General features: G+C 35.3%; 2 protein-coding genes across 2 annotated transcripts in view; one reads left to right on the top strand and one right to left on the bottom strand.

Annotated features, from left to right (window-relative positions):
- The window catches only part of INSYN2B (inhibitory synaptic factor family member 2B), a 35541-nt gene extending 34307 nt beyond the window's left edge, over positions 1–1234 (bottom strand). The window contains exon 1 of the mRNA XM_026688556.2: positions 1–1234. This exon is cut by the window's left edge and continues 202 nt beyond it. Coding sequence (XP_026544341.2) covers positions 1–1138 — 1138 coding nt within the window. The 5' untranslated portion in view covers positions 1139–1234.
- The window catches only part of DOCK2 (dedicator of cytokinesis 2), a 316367-nt gene that overhangs the window by 144254 nt on the left and 151316 nt on the right, over positions 1–20797 (top strand). The window lies entirely within an intron of this gene.

Below are 20797 nucleotides of genomic sequence, written 5' to 3'. Positions count from 1 at the left end.
CATTTATGTGAAAGTCTTCTAAGCAGTTGAACTGTGGCACTTCGGTATTAGTGGAAATGTTTTCTGTTACAGATTGACAAGAGGGAATAAGAGGTGACACACTGTTGATAGTGAATAATGTTGTTTGGTTGTCATTCATCTGTATCTTAGGGCCAGTGTCTACTTGCAGTTGTACTGACTGCTGAGGCTCTGGGAGAGAGCAGGGTGAAGGATTGTGGTGAAGCTGAGACAATGGGAGAAAGTTTTCCTTAGCGCTAATGTCATTCTTAGATGGCAGCTCAGTGTAGCATTTCTCTTCACACAAATTCTGACCCATTTGAGCATCATTACAGTTCTGACTTACACAAGTCAGATTTTCAGACTCCACTAGCACAGAACAGATTTCCTTGGATTCCCTCTTAGTGGGAGAAGGATCAGTGGAGCTCCTTAAGTCCACTTGTGTGTCTGGATAAATGGAAAAATTGTCTAGTGAAGAACCCAAGTGTGCATATTCAGGGACCTGGGTAGAAACAGTGGCTGTTTCTAATATTGCAAGTTGATCTGAACACAAATGGACAGGGCCATTGCTTTGTGCTTTAGGTACCCTTCGGAATAAAGTATTTGCTGTTGCTTTTGGCCCATCATTTAAATGCTGAGCGATACTCAAGTAAGAGAGACTAGACGAGATAATGTCCTGTTGAGAAAGATTGCCATTGACTTGAAAAGCATATTCAGACTCTTTTGGCATTTCTGTTAGAGACTTGCTTGTTGTAATTCTTTTCTTTTTAAACACGGGAAAATGCTTCCTGAGGCTTGGTGAAGTCTGTATGGCAATATTTTGTAATCCTTTGCAAGATGGCGGCAAACAGAGGGAATCGTTTACTAAGTTATGGGCTTGGGAGGTTTGTATTTTATCCAGTACACATGGATCTTGGGTATCTCCTGCCTCCAACTCTGATTCTACAACTGTTGGATTATCTTCTCCATCCTCTTTAAATCGGACTTGTTGTGATTTGCTCCTGCGATGATGTGGATGTCTTCTAAAATCAACTGAATCCAGGCTGTTCCTTTTCAGCAGGACAGGCCTCACTTTGATACCTTGCTGAGCCATTGAGTCGCAATTCAACATGTGCAGATAATAGGTTTCTTTGCGACCCATTTCATTTGGTCATTTGAACAACACTGGGCCTGAAGCCACCCAGTCAAAATAGATGTATTGTTATTGAGTGAATAATATTTTTTGCGTGATTTGATCTTAATTGTGAATGTTTTAATTAGCTATTTCTCCACTTCTTTTTTATTACTCTTTTAGAATATTATTTATCACTTAAATAGTAAACATATATATCTGATACCTCCTTAATTGCATTTGCATAGAATGTAAACAACAAGCATAAAAACAGTTTGTGGTACTTCCCTCCCTGATGCATAGGTTTGTGAGAAAAATAGATCCATCAATAGTAAACCATTTTTTTTCTTTTAAGTTTGTTTCCCCTTTCTGTCCCATCTTCTGACTTTTACAAATGAACTTATTCCTAAATATCTGCACGGAAGCCAGTGAGTTGAACCCACACAAAAACAAAGCATCCAACAGGATAAACTGGAAGAAAAGTATTGAAGTACTGTAGGTTCCTTGATTTGATTTATGCAGATATTAGGTTAAGTAGGTCTGAATGGTTAAGATCCAAACAAAATATTTTTGGTCATTGAAGATCGGTTTTTATGGTGAAATGTACACATATGGTCTGGAAGAAAAAGAAGAAAAAATAGTCACCACTGGAGAGTCATATAAAGAATATATGTTTTTAATGTACAGTAATTAAAAGTAACATCCCATTCTTTTCCCATGTCTCCTGCGCTGAATTTTCATTGAATATCTGGAATCAGATTAAGGGATTAAATTGTTATTGCTTTCTAAGGAAAAGGAAAATGACAGTCTTTTAATAATAAATAGTCTATTCATTGAGTTTATCCTTTACTTTTCACAATTCACCAGATACTCTAACTATAGAAAATACAGCAACAAGTGGGAAGAAGAAAGAAATTGTTTCTTATCTACATAAGTAGAAGTATGCAGTTGTTCTTGGAATCCATATTCTCTATTAAATGGTTTTAGTTTTTCTAATATTCTACATCCACTTGGCTTTTTATTCTTAAGTGCATATGTGATAGTAAGTACATTACTGCCTAGATAGTCATGGAATTAGTTTAACTATGTAATGTCCAAGTGACCTCTCTATTTAGGCTAGAACAACTTCTATTTTTTCATCTCTTTTACTCTATTTTTCCTTCTTTTCTCAAAACAGATGATTTCCTAATAAAATGTGAAAATTCTTTTCATTTTTAGGGTATATAGTAAAAGTTGAGATCCTAACCTGAACTCAGTTAAAAATTGTCTTGTAAGAAAATAAAAAAATCGCATTTCTCTTCAGTCTACTTTTTTTTTCTTTAGGATATGAAAATCCTGAAACATTCATGCTAACAAAATGCCTGTGCAGCATAGTATCAAAATTTCCTAGTAAAATTAAAGTGTTTTAGAAGTAAAATAGGAAAATAATTATTACTCCGTGAGAAACATGCACACTTCTGTTTTCCTCTTTCTCTACATCCCTTTTCCCCCAAAACAAAATAAAATTACAACGTTTGGTCATGAAACATGAAGATATCTAAGAAAATGTTGGTATGGTCTATGAGAGATGCTAGAGAACATTGCTTTCAGTGACATGACCTCTCCCACCCCAATCTTGTTGAAATGGGGGGGGGTACATGGTGGTTCATGTGGTAAGATGCTGGGCCTGTGCACCATGGAGGTTGGTGGCTCAATTCCCGTGAGTGAATAAACTGCATAGGGGCAAGAAAGGAACCTCCCCAGATAGCCTACCAGCATTCAGGCATCCCGGGTAAAGATAACACCTCCCGAAAAAATTCCTTTCACAGAGGCAGGCAGCCACCTTGGTGATCCCTGGCTAACATGTTTCATATGCTAAAAAATAAAATAAAATAAATAAAATTATTGAAATACATTCAAAGCAAGATCACTTTGCTAAATCTTCCTAGGACCAATTATGAGCCATTTCTGGATCTGTTTTGTGCAAAAGTCCACGTTTAACACCAGGAAGGTCTTATCAGTAGACAAACTGCAATCTTGATGTTTAACAGCTTTACAGATGAGACCTTCAAACTTTTGCTCAATTCCCTCATTTGGCCAGGAAGGAACTAAAGGAAGGTACAGGGAAGAAGGAAGTGAAGGAGAAAGCAAGTTAAAAAAATTTATGCTCTTTAAATTAAAAATGAACATCTAAATATCATATCTTTCTTCTCTGAGACTATTTCTCTTATCATATTTGAAATTTTCTGATTTTCTGATGTTATTCAGTACTTTTTCCCTTCCTTTTCTTTTCCAAATTTTAAAAACAAAGTCTCTCTGTATAAATATGTACACTGGATATTGAATCATTGAAGTATTGATGAGAGCAATGAAATGATCTTGATTTCTTAGTTCTAATAATTTCAGATTGTAGCTTATTTAAAAGCAATAATACCTATAAAAGAAGTGATAACCTTGCCTTTCCTGTAATTTGTGTACCAATTTATTTCCATACTTTTTAATGTAAAACAAAGATGTTTGTGTTAGCAAAACTTCTGCTTGATTGGGCACAAACAAACCATATTGATTCATTAAAGCTAGACAGGCAAAATTTATCATGTACATTTTGTGATTGCGTTTTTACATCAATTAGTCAGCATCTCTCATGCTTCGTGTGTATATGTCGGTGTGCTCCTGATTGGATATTTTTCAATTTGACATTAAATATGAATATAATAGCTTTTGACTGCCTGGATTGTCCAAATTAATATAAACTAATGCAATAACACCTTAGAGACAAAAACAGTTTTACTCTTCAGCAGTTAATTGAGGGCATAGCACTGCTAACTTCAAAAAGCATACCCAAGATTAAGACAAAATCTTTTAATATTTTATGCCTCAAAATATTTTATACTGTTAAACTACGCAGTTTGATCATGCAATGTGCAAATATATAGTTCACAATGTTGTTTCAGAAAACCTATGTATTTTATCCTTTTTTGTATTGATTGCATTATCTTTGCTAATATTTATAAAAGTTTTCTTTTTAAATATGTGTTCATAAACAGGTAATGATATAAACTAAAATATGGGCTTTAATGAAATACCACTGTTTACAAATCTTCCCTGATTATGTTATTGGCATGATTAATATTCCAAAATTTAGCATATATGCTAAAATTGTCTGATTTGTATGTTAAAATTTATGATAATCAGATTTGTGAGTGCCAGATACTACGGGTAGTGCTGTTTGAGATATAATATTTCTCCATTGTCTCCATAATACATATCATAGTAGGTCAATGTGAGCCAAGATAAAAAATCTAGTATGTATGAAATTTGTAGTATGTAATAGAAGTAGTGAAAAATTATACACATAGAACATACAAATTGATGATTTTAGTCCTATCATTCTTTCTGATCAATATCAACTTCTCTCTTCTTTCTCTACATTAAAAATATGCATTTGCTAGGTAATGAATACATTTAACATACAGTATGGGTATAGCCAATCAGCATCTTGAAGCTACTTGTGACCATATGGTCGTCTGTCTAATTTCACTAACTTGCACAAAATGAGTTTAAGCGTTTGTAAGACAATAATGAGAAAGGGTCAGAAAGAGGGCTGTACAAAACATTCAAAGGCCATTGCCAGCAGTTCAATGTCTAACTTCAGAGTCTTAAAGCAGCTGTGTCCTCCTGAACATTTGGCATGATGCTTAGCATTTTTCCAAGTCATTTCCACAGGCATGCTTCACTAGAGATATTATCTCATTTATTGATAAAAGCATTATTGATAAAAGCATACTATTTTGGACTCTACTAGGGTCTACTGCCCATCTAAATGCTGTCAAGGAGAGGACCAATTTTATTTCCCACAACATGACATGTCCTTATTGACCTGCCACAGAAAGATTGCACATTTTATTGATGTCATCTTCCTGACATTTACTGCATTAGATTTACTTGACATAGTGGATATAGCCACTATGTAGATAGCCATCAGTTCACTCAGCAAACCTATATGTTGCAACTTTGATAGACTGTCTTCTTTAGAAACATCTACTTGACAACCTCGCCCAATTTCTTCAGAATATAGCTGCTCCTTCTGGAGAATCGTAGATGTGTGAAGAAAATCTTTAAAACTGTGAGCCACAGTAGCTGTATTAGAATTATAAAATCACAGCTGGATATTTTTACTTGGAAAATATTTTACAGCAAGGATGCTTCTACTGTGTACACAGCTAATTGTTTCCCTTCACTCCAGAGCTCAGCTGTGAATGGCTTCATTCTCAAATACTAAACCCAAATATGACTTGTTTTGGTTTGGTTTAGCATGTCATACAAATCTACTTCATATATACTTTCCCAAAGACTGTTAGCAAGGTTTTAGCATTGCTATTAGAAGCTTTGCTTCGCAGAAGTGTTCTATTAATCATTGGGTTATGGTGCAGTCTCTTAAACTGCAATCCTATAGGCAAATTCTGGTCAAAAGAGTGAGATAGGATTTGCTTCTGAGTCATAGGCTTTCACTGTAATCAATTAAGGCTGAATTTGTGCTAACTTCTGGGAAAAGTAAAGTTGCTTTCTAATCAAGCTTGGTTCCTAATGACCTACATGGAAATATCCATGCAGAGCTTTTTTTTAGCCAGATAGAAAAATGTTTGCCCTTGCGCTATTAGAGCAATAGAGATGGGAGCCAAGGAAAGGACTGAACCTGACTGAAGAACCCTCGTTTTCCTTATCATCCCCATTCCCTCTTGCCCTTTTCTCTGATTGGTGCAATGAATTGGGATGAACAACCTTTTCCAGGTTTGTTTGTTTCCCCGGGGGAAAAATGCTCTTGTTTATTTGCATCTATCGAAAGCTTTTCATAGTGGCATAAATATGTCACAGTGAAAAAGAGTCTAAACTTTCTCAATGTTATTTCAGACGAAGGAATACAAGAGAAATCCCCCAGGGATGAATGTGTCAAGGACATTCACCAAATTGCCCCATTTCAGAACATCATTTTTAATTAAAAAAAACTTTTATTCAAAAGTGACAGGTCAGGTTTATAGCACCAAAATAATGTTCGGTTCAGCCAATTCAGGCAATTCAACCCTTCACTGCAAGTATTGTCTTATATGGATTGATGTAACAATGCAAGGGATTGCTCCAGGTACCCTGGGAGCTTTTGAATTATTATTATTTTACCATTTTTAATACAGAACAAAAACGAACATGAACTAATATTTAGAAAGAAAAAAGAGGAAAAAGAAAAAGAAAAGAAAGGAATAATGACAAAGGTACAGAAATCAAAGCAAAGGGAAAAAGGAACTATAAAGAAGTTAATTAGTTAACTTCTTATTTCATGCAAGGATGTCACACTTCCAGAATTTTATCATACTGACCACCAGCAGGATTTTAAGAATAGGTCCTATCTGATGGAATCGCAATAGATCCAGTGGCAATTGAAAGAATATAAATCAAACTTTTATAAGGTCAAGCCATGTGAATTTAAAATATCCAGATCTAATATCCATGGAATTTGAAAAAAGCTTCCTAGAAAAAAGCAATAGCAAACTACAACAGGACTATGCTCAAAAAGTTTGTTCTGGCCCAAGGCTTTCTGAGACAGTAACAATCCCACGCTGTTCCCAAAAACCATTTTTTAAAATTTCAATGGCTGTGAATTATATGCATTCACAGCCTGTAATGAGTCCCAAACAGTTTATGAATAGTCCAACAGAAGTCTGCCACGGTCTTTCGGGATAAGGCTGATAAGCACCCACCTTTATCTGCCTTGAAATGCTGCCAATGACTAAATTGCCAATTAACTGTACAAGAGCGCACTGGGAACAAGCTCCCCCTGTTCCTCTGCCTCGCTGATGTCAGATTCTGGAGCCTCCAGAGTCAGCACATAATTCCAAGATGGCCCTGGCCCCATCCAGATCCCTTGTCTGAGCCCTCCCCAGACTCCAGGACTGGCCCATGTTCCTCCCATTGTCTGACTCTGCTGCCAGCTCTGCAGGCCACCGGCGGACCACAACAAAGTTACTGGGATGTATTCAGGGAATCATCTGAATTCAACTCAATTCCAAATCACCATTATATGTAAAAAGGCTGTAAAATTGGGCTTGTCTCACTTAACAATCTCCTTACATAACAACAGAAATTCTAGTTTCAATGGTGGGTAGTAAATTGTACTTAAGACTTTACCACTTCTGGAGCAAGATAGTGGCAGTATACAAAGAGTGGATATATTTCTGACTGATACTTCCCCAGCCAAGTAGAAGATATGTGGCTTTTCTGAGAAGACTTTTTTTAAAACCACACTGGTATTTTATTGCACTTTTACATTTTTATTTTTATTATTAATACTATTTATTCATTAAACATGAAACTCAGTCAACTGAACATTTAAAAATGTGTCACAAATATCATTTACTGGTGCTGATGGTTGATATGGGTTGGTGCCACATCTTAGGTATCAACAAAGTATATTAATCTTATTCATCACACACTCAGCATTTTTGTCTACCTATCAAGTCCTTACCAAGGACCTGGGATAGGCAAATCTGGATGTTTGATGGTGTTACAGATATCACCGCAGGTGGTTGTTGTTGTTGTTATTATTATTAACTATTTAAATATAGAATTTTATAAAATTATACTACTAATGTAAGTCCAAATTTCATATAATGGTGATTTAACTGCTTTTCCAGCCAAATGTGCAGAGACAGTTGTTATTCTCTGGCATGAATTATGGAAATCCCCAAATTTGAGAATAGTCATTTCTGAAGACATTATTAAATAATGACATTATGGCTCTTGTCTTTTCAAGAAAGAAGCTATCTATGGCAATCCAGAGGTTGCTAACTACAACTCCCAAAATACCCAAGAAAAAGGACTCGTGGTGAGGGATGCTGGGTATTATTTTAAAGAATGTTGGGAGTGCCAGCTGTTCACTATTCTTGTTCTAGAAGCTTATTGCTAGACTTATCTCTTGGTTTTTCACTCTCTCTATGTCTTCCATGGCCTCAGTTACAGGGGTTTAGCATCTGGTTCATAAATAATCCTCATGGTTTCAGAAGAATTAACATTCTCTGTTGATTCTATTCTACAATAAGCCAATCTATAAAAACACATAATCATTTGCTTTGGTTTTTTTAAACTGTAGAACTCTGATTTAATCTAACCTTAAATTAACTGGTAGATCTGCCAAAAGTAAGCAAAGCAAATATAAGGAGGCAAAATTTGCCACACTATAAGAAATAGTATTTTTCATTGTTGCTTTGAAGTAAAATTTGAGACAACTAATTTAACAGCTAGGCAGATCAATATACTTGAGAGCAGTTTTGTACAAATTTATATTAACTTTCTAAAATGTAGTTAGCTATTTAATTTGTTTTCATAAATTTGTTAAGTTAACACATACCTGCTATTTTGTTGGGGAAGTAAATATTGCCTCAATCAAACATACACTCATACTTTTTCATGACCACTATGCTGCTCTAAGAGTGGTAAAATCTTAAATAGTTATTCCCTAGATAAATATTTTATTAAGAATTTAATGGCACTTCTCCTTGATAACATATACTTCTAAATTGATTTTCTGTGATTTACATTCTGGAATAGCAAATGTCATTGTTCATATAAATATGCAAGACAACCGACAATTGTTTAAGTCAAGTACATAAATGAAATTCTTATTTTAAAGGATGTTTTTTTAAGATAAAGTATATTAAAGCATTATTACTAAAACAAATATTTAAGCCTTTTTGTTCTGAATTTCTGAGTATTTGATGACATTTTTGTGCCTAAAATAGTGGAAGTTTCTCTATTAGCAAGTTAGATATTAAAGTTATCCTATTATTTATAAACTCCTTAATACTGAAATGAATTCCGTCATTCATTTTCAAATCAAAAGCTAAATCTTGATGTAAATATGATATGGACGAATGTCTGTACCTCACATAATTTGTCTTTATACCATCACTTCCTTCCTCCATTCCTGGTAAATTAAAATTCAGCAAGTATTGCTGCTTGTTATATTCTGGATACTGAATGTGATACTAAAATTACCAGATTCAAAACAGTCAGGAACTAAAACCACAGCCCCAAAGTTCTCCTTGCTTATTCGCATCCTAATAACATAGTTTTTTGGCTGGAATGGAAAAGAATGATTAATTGACTTTGAGCATGTTGAATTATGTGATACCATGAAGGGAGAAGCAACCCACTTGGTACAGGGGTTTTGGCAATGATTCGTGCATGTCTGCCTTTTAAGAATTTGTGGATTTTTCCATTCGGATACACTCTTTTTTTAAAAAAAAGTTTTATTGCCCTTCTGGTGTTGTCACAAGTCACAATGCTGCAGTGAAAGAATAAATAACATCCAGTGGGATTTCACAGCCAAGTTTGTAGAATTATCAACTTCTTAATTTAACTATTTTAATACTTCCTTGTCTTCCTACTTCATAAGAATCCTTTCTGACTTTGAGTGTTGTGAAGCTTATTTAGACTTCACCATTATTTATTTCCTTCTTCAGGATTATCGTCCTGTTGTCTCTGCCTTAAGTCAACCAACCCTTTGCTTCGAGTCTTCATTTTTCTTTCCTTTTCTCTCTTCTCTTGCTGTATCCTTCAAGTAAACTGGCAGATAAAGATGCACCGAGCACTTTCTAGTTTGGTGACATTTTTGCAACTGCTTTTAGACACAAGTTACATATTTTTCTTCGATGACAGGAATTTCTTTAAGATCTCTTCAGTGATTATCAGCTAAATCAAGTAATCTATTTTACTATGGAGCAAAATAATAGAATTTGAATTTCAATTATCAATATTTGATGTTCCTCAAATTTCCTCTCTAAAAGAAACCAATTCACAATTAAAAGTTTTCTAACAACAAGGATAAATATAATTTAGCACCCCAATTTTCTTTCACAATCTTATATCTATTCCTATATTTTAAGCTGGTCCCTAAAAATGATTCACTGAGGGTAGAAAAGCCCTTAGTACCATGTTATGTTTTCAGATAACAAGTACATGCTTTAGTAGTAACTTGCAAAGCAATAAACCTTCCTATAGCCAGAGGAGCTGTTTCAAGAGGGGTTTTGTTGTTTTGTTTTTGCTGTTCTCAACTTTTCTTGTGCCTCAACAGCTTTAGTTCAGATGAATACAAGGTAAGGGAAATAGAGGTTTTTCCCCCCCTTTTTCCCTTAAGTGTTATGACAGTCTTATGAATTTGGTACAGGATAGCAGAATCCATAGCAGAAAATAGTCTCTTGGGTCCTCTCTGCAGCTTGAAGTAGGTTATGTTGTGTCCTAAGACATTCCCATTATGTCCATCACATTTCCCCATGTTTGCCCACTATGGATCACAACGTGATTATGCCTGGATACAGGGTATCATCCCCAGTCAACCCCACCCCATAAAAAACCCCTTCCTAACAGCAGAACAATAAAGCATATATGCTGGCCCAAACTCCTGTGCTCTAATATCTATTGGCTGCTTCTGAACATTATGCTTCTGAACCGTCGGTGATAATTAACTCCCAAGTGAACTGTAGAGGGTTAATTCTGGACTGCAGCTGCAGAGGTTTCAGCGTGTGCTTATGTGATCTTTGAAAAGAAAGATTCAGCAGCACACAAGACCAATGGTGCTGGAAGACCTTATTGACGCCTCAGAAACTGGCTAGTGTGCATCTGAGACCACATCTTTTAACAACTGAGCGCTGTTCCATACAGTGAAGTTAGAACTCCTCTCTTTTTCTTCTGGAAATTTTACTCTCTCCCAGTCATTCCCTGTACTGTAGTGTTTTTTTTTTTAATTATCCATGTCATCTTTGGATATCAGTTTTCAAAAGAACTTAATGTAGTCTATCTGGGACAGGATCTTTATAAGATGAAGAAGCCTGCAAGTGTTTTTTCTTTGGAGATGATAGAAAGATATCCTCTGAATCATGAAAACTGCTTCATAGCCCTTGATATGAGCTATACTGATCTCTCTCCCCATTATCTTTTTCCTAATAACTACCGTCCTTTATATATAAATTAACCTTGTAGGCATGACAAGCAGCACTTGAATTAGGTTTTAGCCGTATAAAACAAATATCAGGCAGTGAAATAGTATTCAAAGTAGCCAATCAGCTGTTTGACTAGGGATAAATTAATTAAATTAATTAAATGTATATTTCTGGCCTAGTTACAGGGAATCATTTAATTTTTGCATTAAACTATGTTTCTTTTTTTTAAAGAGTGAACATGATCATTTATATTTAATAAAGGATAAATGTATAAATGCTTTTCTCTCAGCTGGGCATTTCTCAATTTCTCCAAGTACATATTTTAAAAGCTCCCTTCCATAGATTTTTTTTTTAAAAAAAGATACTATAAAAGACAAAATGGTACAAGTATTTTTAAACATTTGAATCAAGAATTCCATCAAAACAGTATGAGTGCTGGTACACAATTTCCAATATAAACATTGATCGGAAAACACAGTTTAATTAATATCAAACTATCAGGCCAGAACCACATATGTAGAGTTCAAAATAGCTATTTTATTGTTCTCTGCCTATAATACACCCTATAATAACCCTATAATCTCCTCAGATTCTCAGCTGTCATCTGGAAATGACTGATAAGATTCAAGGCACGAGGGATAGGAGGACCTGTCAGGCCTTGCTCCCTTGTGTTAATGTATTGAGTCCAGGCTAATTTCCTACTTTAGTCCTCCTCCCAACTCGGATGGCTGCTCTCTAACAAAAAATTCACAAATTTCTAATTAATGAAACATATTATTTTCAGTAAATATTGTAGTAAACCAGGAAGGTCACATTCATTGTTTTAAGATTAGGCAAAAGTACTGGAGAGTATCAGTAATACTTGTTCAGGACTGATCTAAAGACAGGACAAGAAGCAATGGATGGAAACGAATCAAGGAGTGAACTAACCTAGAACTAAGGAGAAATTTCCTGACATTTAGAACAATTAGTCAGTGGAGCGAGTTGCCTCCAGATATTGTGGGTACTCCAACACCGGATATTTTTAAGGAGAGATTGGACAACCACATGTCTGAAATAGTATAGGGTCCCCTGCTTGAGCAGGGGATTGGACTAGAAGTTCTCCTTCCAACTCTGTTATTTTGATCCAGAGCATATAAAAAGCAAGTGAGCATTCATTCAGGAATGCACAATATGGGTCAGTCCTTTGAAAGGTGTACCACAAATTTCTTAACAATCTGCCTCAATCAGTTCCAAATTTCCAAATGCTTTATCTAGCCTAATTATTCGTTAAATTATTTTCTGCTTATCTCGCTGTGGGGCTACTCTAGCTGGCTTATAGTAATAAAAAGGAAGAAAATGAAAGGAGTCATAACAGAAGTAAAACACTAAAACCACAAAATAAACAATGAAAAAGAATTACAATATAATAACCAAAAAGTTGGGTGGGTAGAGAACAGAGCACAAGGGTGAGTAAAAGTAGAGTCTGCCATCAATCCAACGGCCACCTCCAGCATGGAACGCTTCCATTGGCTCCAAAGGACACCAAGCAGAGCCAGGTCTTCAGGCTCTCACAGAAGAATAAGAGCCACCGTGTAGATCATGAATTGAAAGCAACATACATTTTTTCCCCACTGTCCATCTTTTAAGTAGATGCGACACATAGATACTTTCCATAATAGGGTTGTGATAAGCTATGAAGGCACAAAGAAACACAAGACCTGTTTTTCTTCTTTTAAAGTTTTAGCTGGAAAAGACTCTACTTAACTCTGCAGAAGAGAATATAGTCAACAGTAAATATTAATCTGTCATTCTGTTCTTATCTTTTAATGGTATTTAAAATCCGCCACTACAGAAAAATAAATGCAATATTGTGTGAATGGATTGTTCAGTGAATTCTTCTTTATTCCACAGCTGACTATATACCTCCAGATTCCATTCCAGAAAACTGCAGAAATCACAGAGATATCTTTTGTTAGCAGGAACTGAAAGGCAAACAGAAATCATTCAGTTCCTTATTCCACCAATGGATATGCAACATTGATCTATTCATAGAGTGGAACGATACATTTGATTTTGACTCATGAACTGCCTCTTAGTTTTTGGTTTCTAATGGCAAAACAATATAATGTTTTCCAATTTGATACCATCAGGTACTGGCTAGAATTTTGGAGGCATACTACCAGCACATGTAGAAGGAACTTCATTGGGTATTGCATCAATCATTATTTTTAGAATTCCTGAAACTACAAGTATTAGAATAGTTGCCACTATTACTAATATAATAGCAATAACAATAGCATTTAGACTTAAATACTGCTTCATAGTGCTTTACAGTCCTCTCTAAGCATTTGCAGTCAGTATATTATCCCCGACAATTGGGGTCCTACCATTTTACCAACCTTGGAAAGATGGAAAGCTGAGTCAACCTTGAGCTGGTCAAAATCTAAGAATCTGGCAGGATTAAACTGCAATACTGCATTCTAACCACTGTGCCACCACAGCTCATAAGGTATAATCTTATAATTTATATGGAATAACAATATTTAATTTAGGCATATGGATCTGTCTAATAATAGGAGTGACATTTATGTGACTAGTATTAAATTGTTTTAATTGTCAGAATAATTGTTCCTAAATTTAGTAATCATTATATATTTGCTTTTCTTGTAGAAAACAATCAGCCTGCTGCCATTTAAAAAAAAAAGGCTTTAGGTTTGAAATATATTAAAATATGAACTTGGAGAAAACTGGCAGCTCTGTCAATCATGTCCATGGCAGACTTTGTGGGTACATTTTGTTATCCCACAGCTGTCATTGTTGAATTATGTACTGTGGATTTAGTAATTGGGTGGGTGTACTTTCTAAAATACCGAGAGCTCTTTCCTCTAACTAGCCGATTAACCAACCTGAGTTGCATTTTGCAAAAGTGCATATAGAGATTCAAATGCTCCCAGGATTGTCAATATTTTTCCACTCAGCAGTAAGCCTTTAGGCTGATGATGGTACAGAACTTTTTTTATTATAGAAACAGAGGCATCGAGTGAGAAATAACCCATAAAAATGTCACTTCTGAGGTTTTATAGATTGTAGCCGAACCCTTCCTCCATCTCCTATTTAGGAGAGGCTACTCATAAGAGACAAGATAAATTAGACCAAAGACCTATTTAGTTTAATATCCTTTTTCCCCCATCATAGCAAACTAGGATCTGCTGAATATGTAATATGCAGATGGTCTTGTGTAAGTGCTCAATTTGTATTTAGACCATGATGCATAAGAGAGGAAGATTATTTTTTCTCTTTGGGCCCCTCATTTCAAAAGATTCACCCTCTTGTATACACATTTAAAGGGGAATTCATTGGTGTCAATTAGGATTATTTTAACTCCCTGCTATCCCCTCCTACATGAGGGTTTAGTTTGTATGAAGAATGAAAAATGTAATGGCGGCTATATATTATGAATTTAACCTATGATATACTTAGAGCAGAATAGGTCACAAAGAGGACATAAAGATAATGGCATTCCTGGAGCTTATTTCAGGGTTGGACTGTGAAGGGCATGTTAAACTTTGCACAGATTTTATACCTCAGATCAGAATGTTAAAAAAATAGGTTTCTAGAGAGTTCCACTATATCCTTGAAGTGAATTGTCTGGAATATATTTCTGCATTATTTTTATATTTCCCGTTGTGAAGCCCAGCAGGCTTTATGTAATTTGGGGCTTGTAAAAGTATTTAAATTTAGTGCAATTCTATTCATTTCATCAATGTATGAAGCAACAGATTCTCTGAAATGCTGAATGAATAGTTTAATTTAGGAGGGTTTTTTTAATTTAAAAAAAGTCAAAATAAGCAGATTACCTATATTATTATTATTATTATTATTATTATTATTATTATTATTATTATTATTATTATTATTATTATTATTAATTATATTGTAATATATTGACATTGATTTGAATGCCTTTACATATGAATCTGAATTAAAATTTGAAACTAGTTTTATGAGTCATATGTAAGAGCAAACCATGGTTTCAGGAAACAAATCACTACTTTTCTCTTTTGCAAACATCTACGGAACTGAAAACAATCAAGCCTTTATTTATTTATAGATAGCGTCTATCCTAGTGAAAGTTCTAAGACACTACAATTATGTTTTATAGACTTTTAATTGGTTCTGTGATAACTTCTCCTCTCACTTATTAAAGCAAACTACCTTCCTGTTTGCTATACTTTGTAAGAGAGATGAAAGTATCATGGACTTTTTGAAAGACCAGACATCATCCATGGGAGAAAAAAATGGAACTTTTTGGTAAATGGCAATAAAGGATTATCTTAAATTCTCTTGCCAATAATAAGCAAAGTTGGATAATGAAATTAAGGAAGAAATAATAATGTTAATTAAGGGCATCTTCTATACCTGGAAAAGGAAAGAGGGGCCTTTCATTTTGAGAACTCTTTCCAAACCAACACAGATCAAAATTTTGAAGCTATTCTGTTATCTCCAACTTTTGTAAATATCTACAAAACATGAAACAATCAAGTCTTCATTTACAGATAATGCCTATGATGATGAAAGTTCCAAGGCACCACAATTATTACTTTCTCAGTCCCTTAAGTGAGGCATAGCCCAGAGGCAAAAGAAACCAGCTGCAGTCTTCTACCAAATTCATTCTTCTGAGTGATTAGAAATGGCAAAGAGATTGTGTAATCTGTGGTCTTTGCCACTGGAAGCCATTGATGAATTTTTAAATAAACGGTTCCTCTTTTTCCTTTAAAAATAGTATTTCATTGTTTAAAACAATGATAACAAATCCGGAAAAAAATAGATATACGTTCATTGTTAAGGAAATGAAAAACACATAGAAAGTGCCCACTAGTGCTGATGATGTTATCTAGTTTGGGTAATGAAATGTCTGCAAGAAAACAAGCAAGCTCAGAGACCACCAAGGACTTCTCAAAGTGCTTTTAAAAAAAGAAGTGAAAAAATACATCCAAAAAAAGAAGGGTATAATAGATCAATTTAGCAGTAAATGGTTCCAATTCTATGCATTCTACTGGAATTATTATCCAGGTAGATATATGTTTCTAATATTTATATAGAGATAATTCCCTGTGAAATATTTTATAGTTTGAAAGGCTGTTTGTAAGTTGATTTTTCTCATTAAATCCAACCCAGAGACTGCAATGATTCCCTGCAGCTTCAGTGGCTGAGACCTGAGTGGGCCAGTTTCCCCAAAAGCCATTGGGACCCTTGTTGGGGAAGGGTCACTGACAAGGAAACTGGGTACTTCTGCCCCACATGACCTGCATGAGGTGACCATGGGTTGATCTCAATCCTACAAGCAGTGGTCGGCAGTCCCTTGCAACCCCATGGTCCATTAGTAGGCATGTATTAGGTAGGTCTTCCCAATGGTGGGAGGCTCTTGGCCCTGAGTATTGATAGTCATTCTTGCGTTGCCCCATTTTTATTATATACCCCCCTTTTTTCCTTTTCTACCTAATGTAGCCTCCTTTTGGGTTCAGGTGGAACTATCACCCCTCCCTGTCGTCTGGTGTATGATGTACCATAAACTAACCTTTTCCTGCCTTCTTCTCCCTTCCAGGACCTTCTAGGTTGGAATTGCATGGCTGTTCATTTGAGGAAAGTCTATAACTCCCATGTTCTTAAGCAGGGGACTGTCTGTAGCTATTATGCTTATTTTTAGCCTACTGTATTTTGTAAAAACGAGTCCCACATTTTTTCATACAAAGTCTACATTGGTAGTCCATCTGTTCATAGATAGAGAGTACAGTTGAATCTTCAATCCATGGTATAGAAGAGGCTGTACATTTATCTTCCATTGCTGCAGTATTAGTCTTTTGGCAATTGTTAGAGCATGGAGAATCCATTGTTTTCCAGTTGTCAAATTCCAGGTTTGAGGTACATAGGCAAAGAGAAAGCTAGAATGTTCCAATGGCAAGACTCCTTCTAGCTTGGAAATAACTCACTAACATTTTATCAACAGATCATGATCTACTTTCTACTGTCCCAGTGAGGCAGTCCAGTCTGTTCAGCAAAATTTAGATTCTAAGCTTAAGAAATTTCACTAATAACCATAACATAGCAGATGTGCAGATTATGATAGCAATTAAAAGGATGATTTTATGGATCTTGTGGCCACTGGAGAAGAACTTAGAAATGGATCATAGCATTTCTTGGGTGCTGTGAAGCAATTGAGCAACTTGTTTTCCAAGCTGCAATATCTCATTTAATTGCTTCTCCCATTCATTCCCAGGGTAGTGGTTGCCCTTCACAAGGAAAATACCATTTTTTTCATCAGGCTGCATCAGGCTGAACTCATCCACTGCATCTTCTTTTTCTCAGATATCTATGAAGTTCTGGTAAAAGTTCTCACAGTTCAAAAATGATGATTTGCCAGTGCATAATACTTTGATTTTCAAGGGGGGGAAAGCTTTAATCCCTGCCTGGCATATCCACATTTTAAACTGAGAAAGCTGAGCTTTGTTTATGACTTTGTACCTCAGATGCAAAACTTAAGTGCTGGATTTAGCTGAGAATAATTCCAAGACTTTGATGGCAAGGTTGATGGATGAGCTGCCTTTCCAGATAGCTGGCAGCCTGCCATTTCACCTGAAAAGATTTGGAGGCTTCATCCCTGCCTTCCTAGTTTACTTGAGGAACCCAAGAAGATTGTTCTGGATAAGTAAAGTAACTGCTCAAATCAGTTTCAGAATGTTCTGATTTTTAAATATGAAATTAACAAACTGACAGAGAGTTGATTGCAAAAATTTAATGAAAAAAGAACCTAATAAGTCTTTGGTAATTACAAGACTCTTACCATGTTATATAAAAGTATCAAAAGCAAAGTAGACCTCCAAGGTCCCTTCCAATTCTGTTATTCTATTTATTCTGTTCTGTTCTGTTCTGTTTTGTTCTGTTCTGTTCCATTCCATTCCATTCCATTCCATTCCATTCTATTTCTATTTCTATTTCTATTTCTATTTCTATTTCTATTTCTATTCCTATTCCTATTCTATTCTATTCTATTCTATTCTATTCTATTCTATTCTATTCTATTCTATTCTATTCTATTCTATTCTATTCTATTCTATTCTATTCTATTCTATTCTATTCCTATTCCTATTCCTACTCTACTCTACTCTACTCTACTCTACTCTACCCTACCCTATTCCTATTCCTATTCTACTCTACTCTACTCTACTCTACTCTACTCTACTCTACTCTACTCTACTCTACTCTACCCTACCCTATTCCTATTCCTATTCTACTCTATTCTAGTCAGAGTTTTCCTCAGACTCTTTCTGAATCTGCACATCTACAGCTTTTGAACTGGGAGGCAAGAGTACAATTTTTGCTGTACTTGCTTTCTGGAAGCACATCTAAGAGTTGATATGGGATAATGTCACTAAGAATTCTAATTAAAACATAGTAGCAGTGTTCCAATAAGCACTTCCTTGCAATTTCTTTTCCCTGCACCATCATCAAATTTAAGATGGAATTGATTTTTTAAAACAGAATTACCCTGGCAAGACCACCATCATTCTTGATTTCCTATATTGCACTAAACCTGACATTCTGGTGGTTCCCAATAATACCCTTTTAATGGGTTGGGTTGTTTTTTTTTTTTTGCATAATTGCTGAAATCTTGCATGTTTGCAAGGTATAGGCTTCAGATACAAATAAGATGTGTGCAAAATAGTATTAAATATATGGCTGTGACAAAAATGTTGGAAGAGGGGTTTTGTCTTTTTTGGTTATTATGCACATGCTGTCATAAGCACATGTTTGTTTCTGAATATTACAACGGGTAATATTTAATAGGTTTGATAAGCTGTCTGCATTATTGTTTTCTAGACGATTGTTTTCCAGTGTGAAAGAAACAATGTTGCAATCCAGTAATTTTAGGTACCCAGCAGTGTCAGATTTTAGATTTTGACAGCCCATATGCATTACTTGGGAGTAAATCCTGTATATAAACTGTATAAAAGTGACAGGTTAAAATGAGCACTTCTAAGTATGTTTTGATTTAGATGTCTGTTTCCCAAAATAAAAGATAAACTTAGGTTTAGTTTTAAGGCTAATGTTTGCTATTATGTCATCTCTTGCTGTCTGGCTGCCTGATTATTGTATGAGAGTGATGGTAGTTTTTGACTTTGCTACAAAATAAACTCTCCTAAAATGAAGCAATTGAGCCCAGGACAAACAGAAGTGTTTTCTATTAGACTCCCCAGATACTTCTTTTAAAGCAAATGTATTTAAGCAATATTTAAAGCTGATATGTCATTTCCTACTTAATATGGAGATTTTATACTTCAATTTTATACATCAGTTTAGTGGAGTGGTTAGAGGTATCAGGCCAGAAGCTGGAAAACTGTGAGCTCTAGTTCCATTTAGGCACTAAAATCACGTGGGTGGCTTTAAACCAAACACCCTCTCTCCACCCTTGGAAGCAGACAATGGTAAACCACTTCCAAAAACGTTGCCAAGAAAACTATGTGGACTGATCCATGCAGTTGCTAAGGATCATGACAGACTCAAAGGCATAGAACTATAATGAAACCCCCAAATCAATACAACAACCCAATATATGCGCATATGTATGCACCTCTGCACAGATGCTCAGAAATCAGTAGCTAGGGCTGTAGTTTCTTTCTGCAAATTAAAATCCAGTAAATCATCATCCCAAGGAAAGTCTGTGCTCATGCTCTTATTAGTTTGGATTTAAAGATCATGTGATTAATCAAGTTAAGCTTCAGTTCTAAATGGGAAAATAAAATATTTGTCTAGATCTGCTGCAAAAGATTCAAATAAAACTGATTTACTAAGGGTTTTTCAATCCTGGTTTTTAAATATGATTGCTCCTTCTACATAATCTCAATTTCTCTCTCTCTCTCTCCCTTTCCCTTCCTCTTTCTCTCTCAAAAAAAATCTCTCTTGATTTCTTTTCTACCTGAAGTGCTAGCACACACAATAATATTGGAAGGATCGTAATTTGCAAATGCCAGTTATCTTTACTTTTGTTAAAGTATTATTGGAGATTTCAATCATCTAATATATTGCTTATTCTTTATATTAGCATCGATCAGAGAAAATATCTAGATTTTTCCATAGTGTATACCACAGAACAAAAAGAATAAGAGAGAAAATTTGGGATGATATCTCTCTCTCACCCCCTCCCCAGCCTGGAAAGAAATTCAAGGTTCATAAGTAAAAGATTTGTTGACAACATGCTGATAGCTAGGCTGATGGGTTTTGTTGTTCTTCCCATAAATATTTTTATTCTGTCAACAACATTCCTATTGGCAGCTAACATGCATCATTTCTATATATACAGACCCACAGACACATTGCCTCTCTTGAAACAATACTACATCATGTTTATATAGGTTTAAATTGGGGAACATAGAAATTTTAGTAGCCAACCAAGGCTACCAAGCTCATATTCAGGAATTACAGATGCATTACTGGAACTCTAAGAATTTTCCTAAAAATATGAACTATAACATATTCACTAACAGGAGGAAAAGTTCAGTGCTCCATATTGCAGGAATGGAATGGCTGGTTTCAGAGTAGACAAACTCCTCTAGGTTTTCATTATTCTTCCTTTACACCAGGAGTCTCGAATCCCGGGTCCATGGACTGCCATTGGTCCATGGCCCATTGAGAATCGGGCCATGCAAGCAGCATGCAAGTGGGTGAAGCTCCATTTGCATAT

The sequence above is a fragment of the Notechis scutatus genome, chromosome 2 (assembly GCF_049901735.1).
Source record: "Notechis scutatus isolate UNSWTSFEM ecotype Mainland chromosome 2, rNotScu1.2, whole genome shotgun sequence".
NCBI lineage: Eukaryota > Metazoa > Chordata > Lepidosauria > Squamata > Elapidae > Notechis > Notechis scutatus.
The sequence above is the reverse complement of the archived record's forward strand: the minus strand, read 5'-3'. Positions and strand labels throughout refer to the sequence as shown.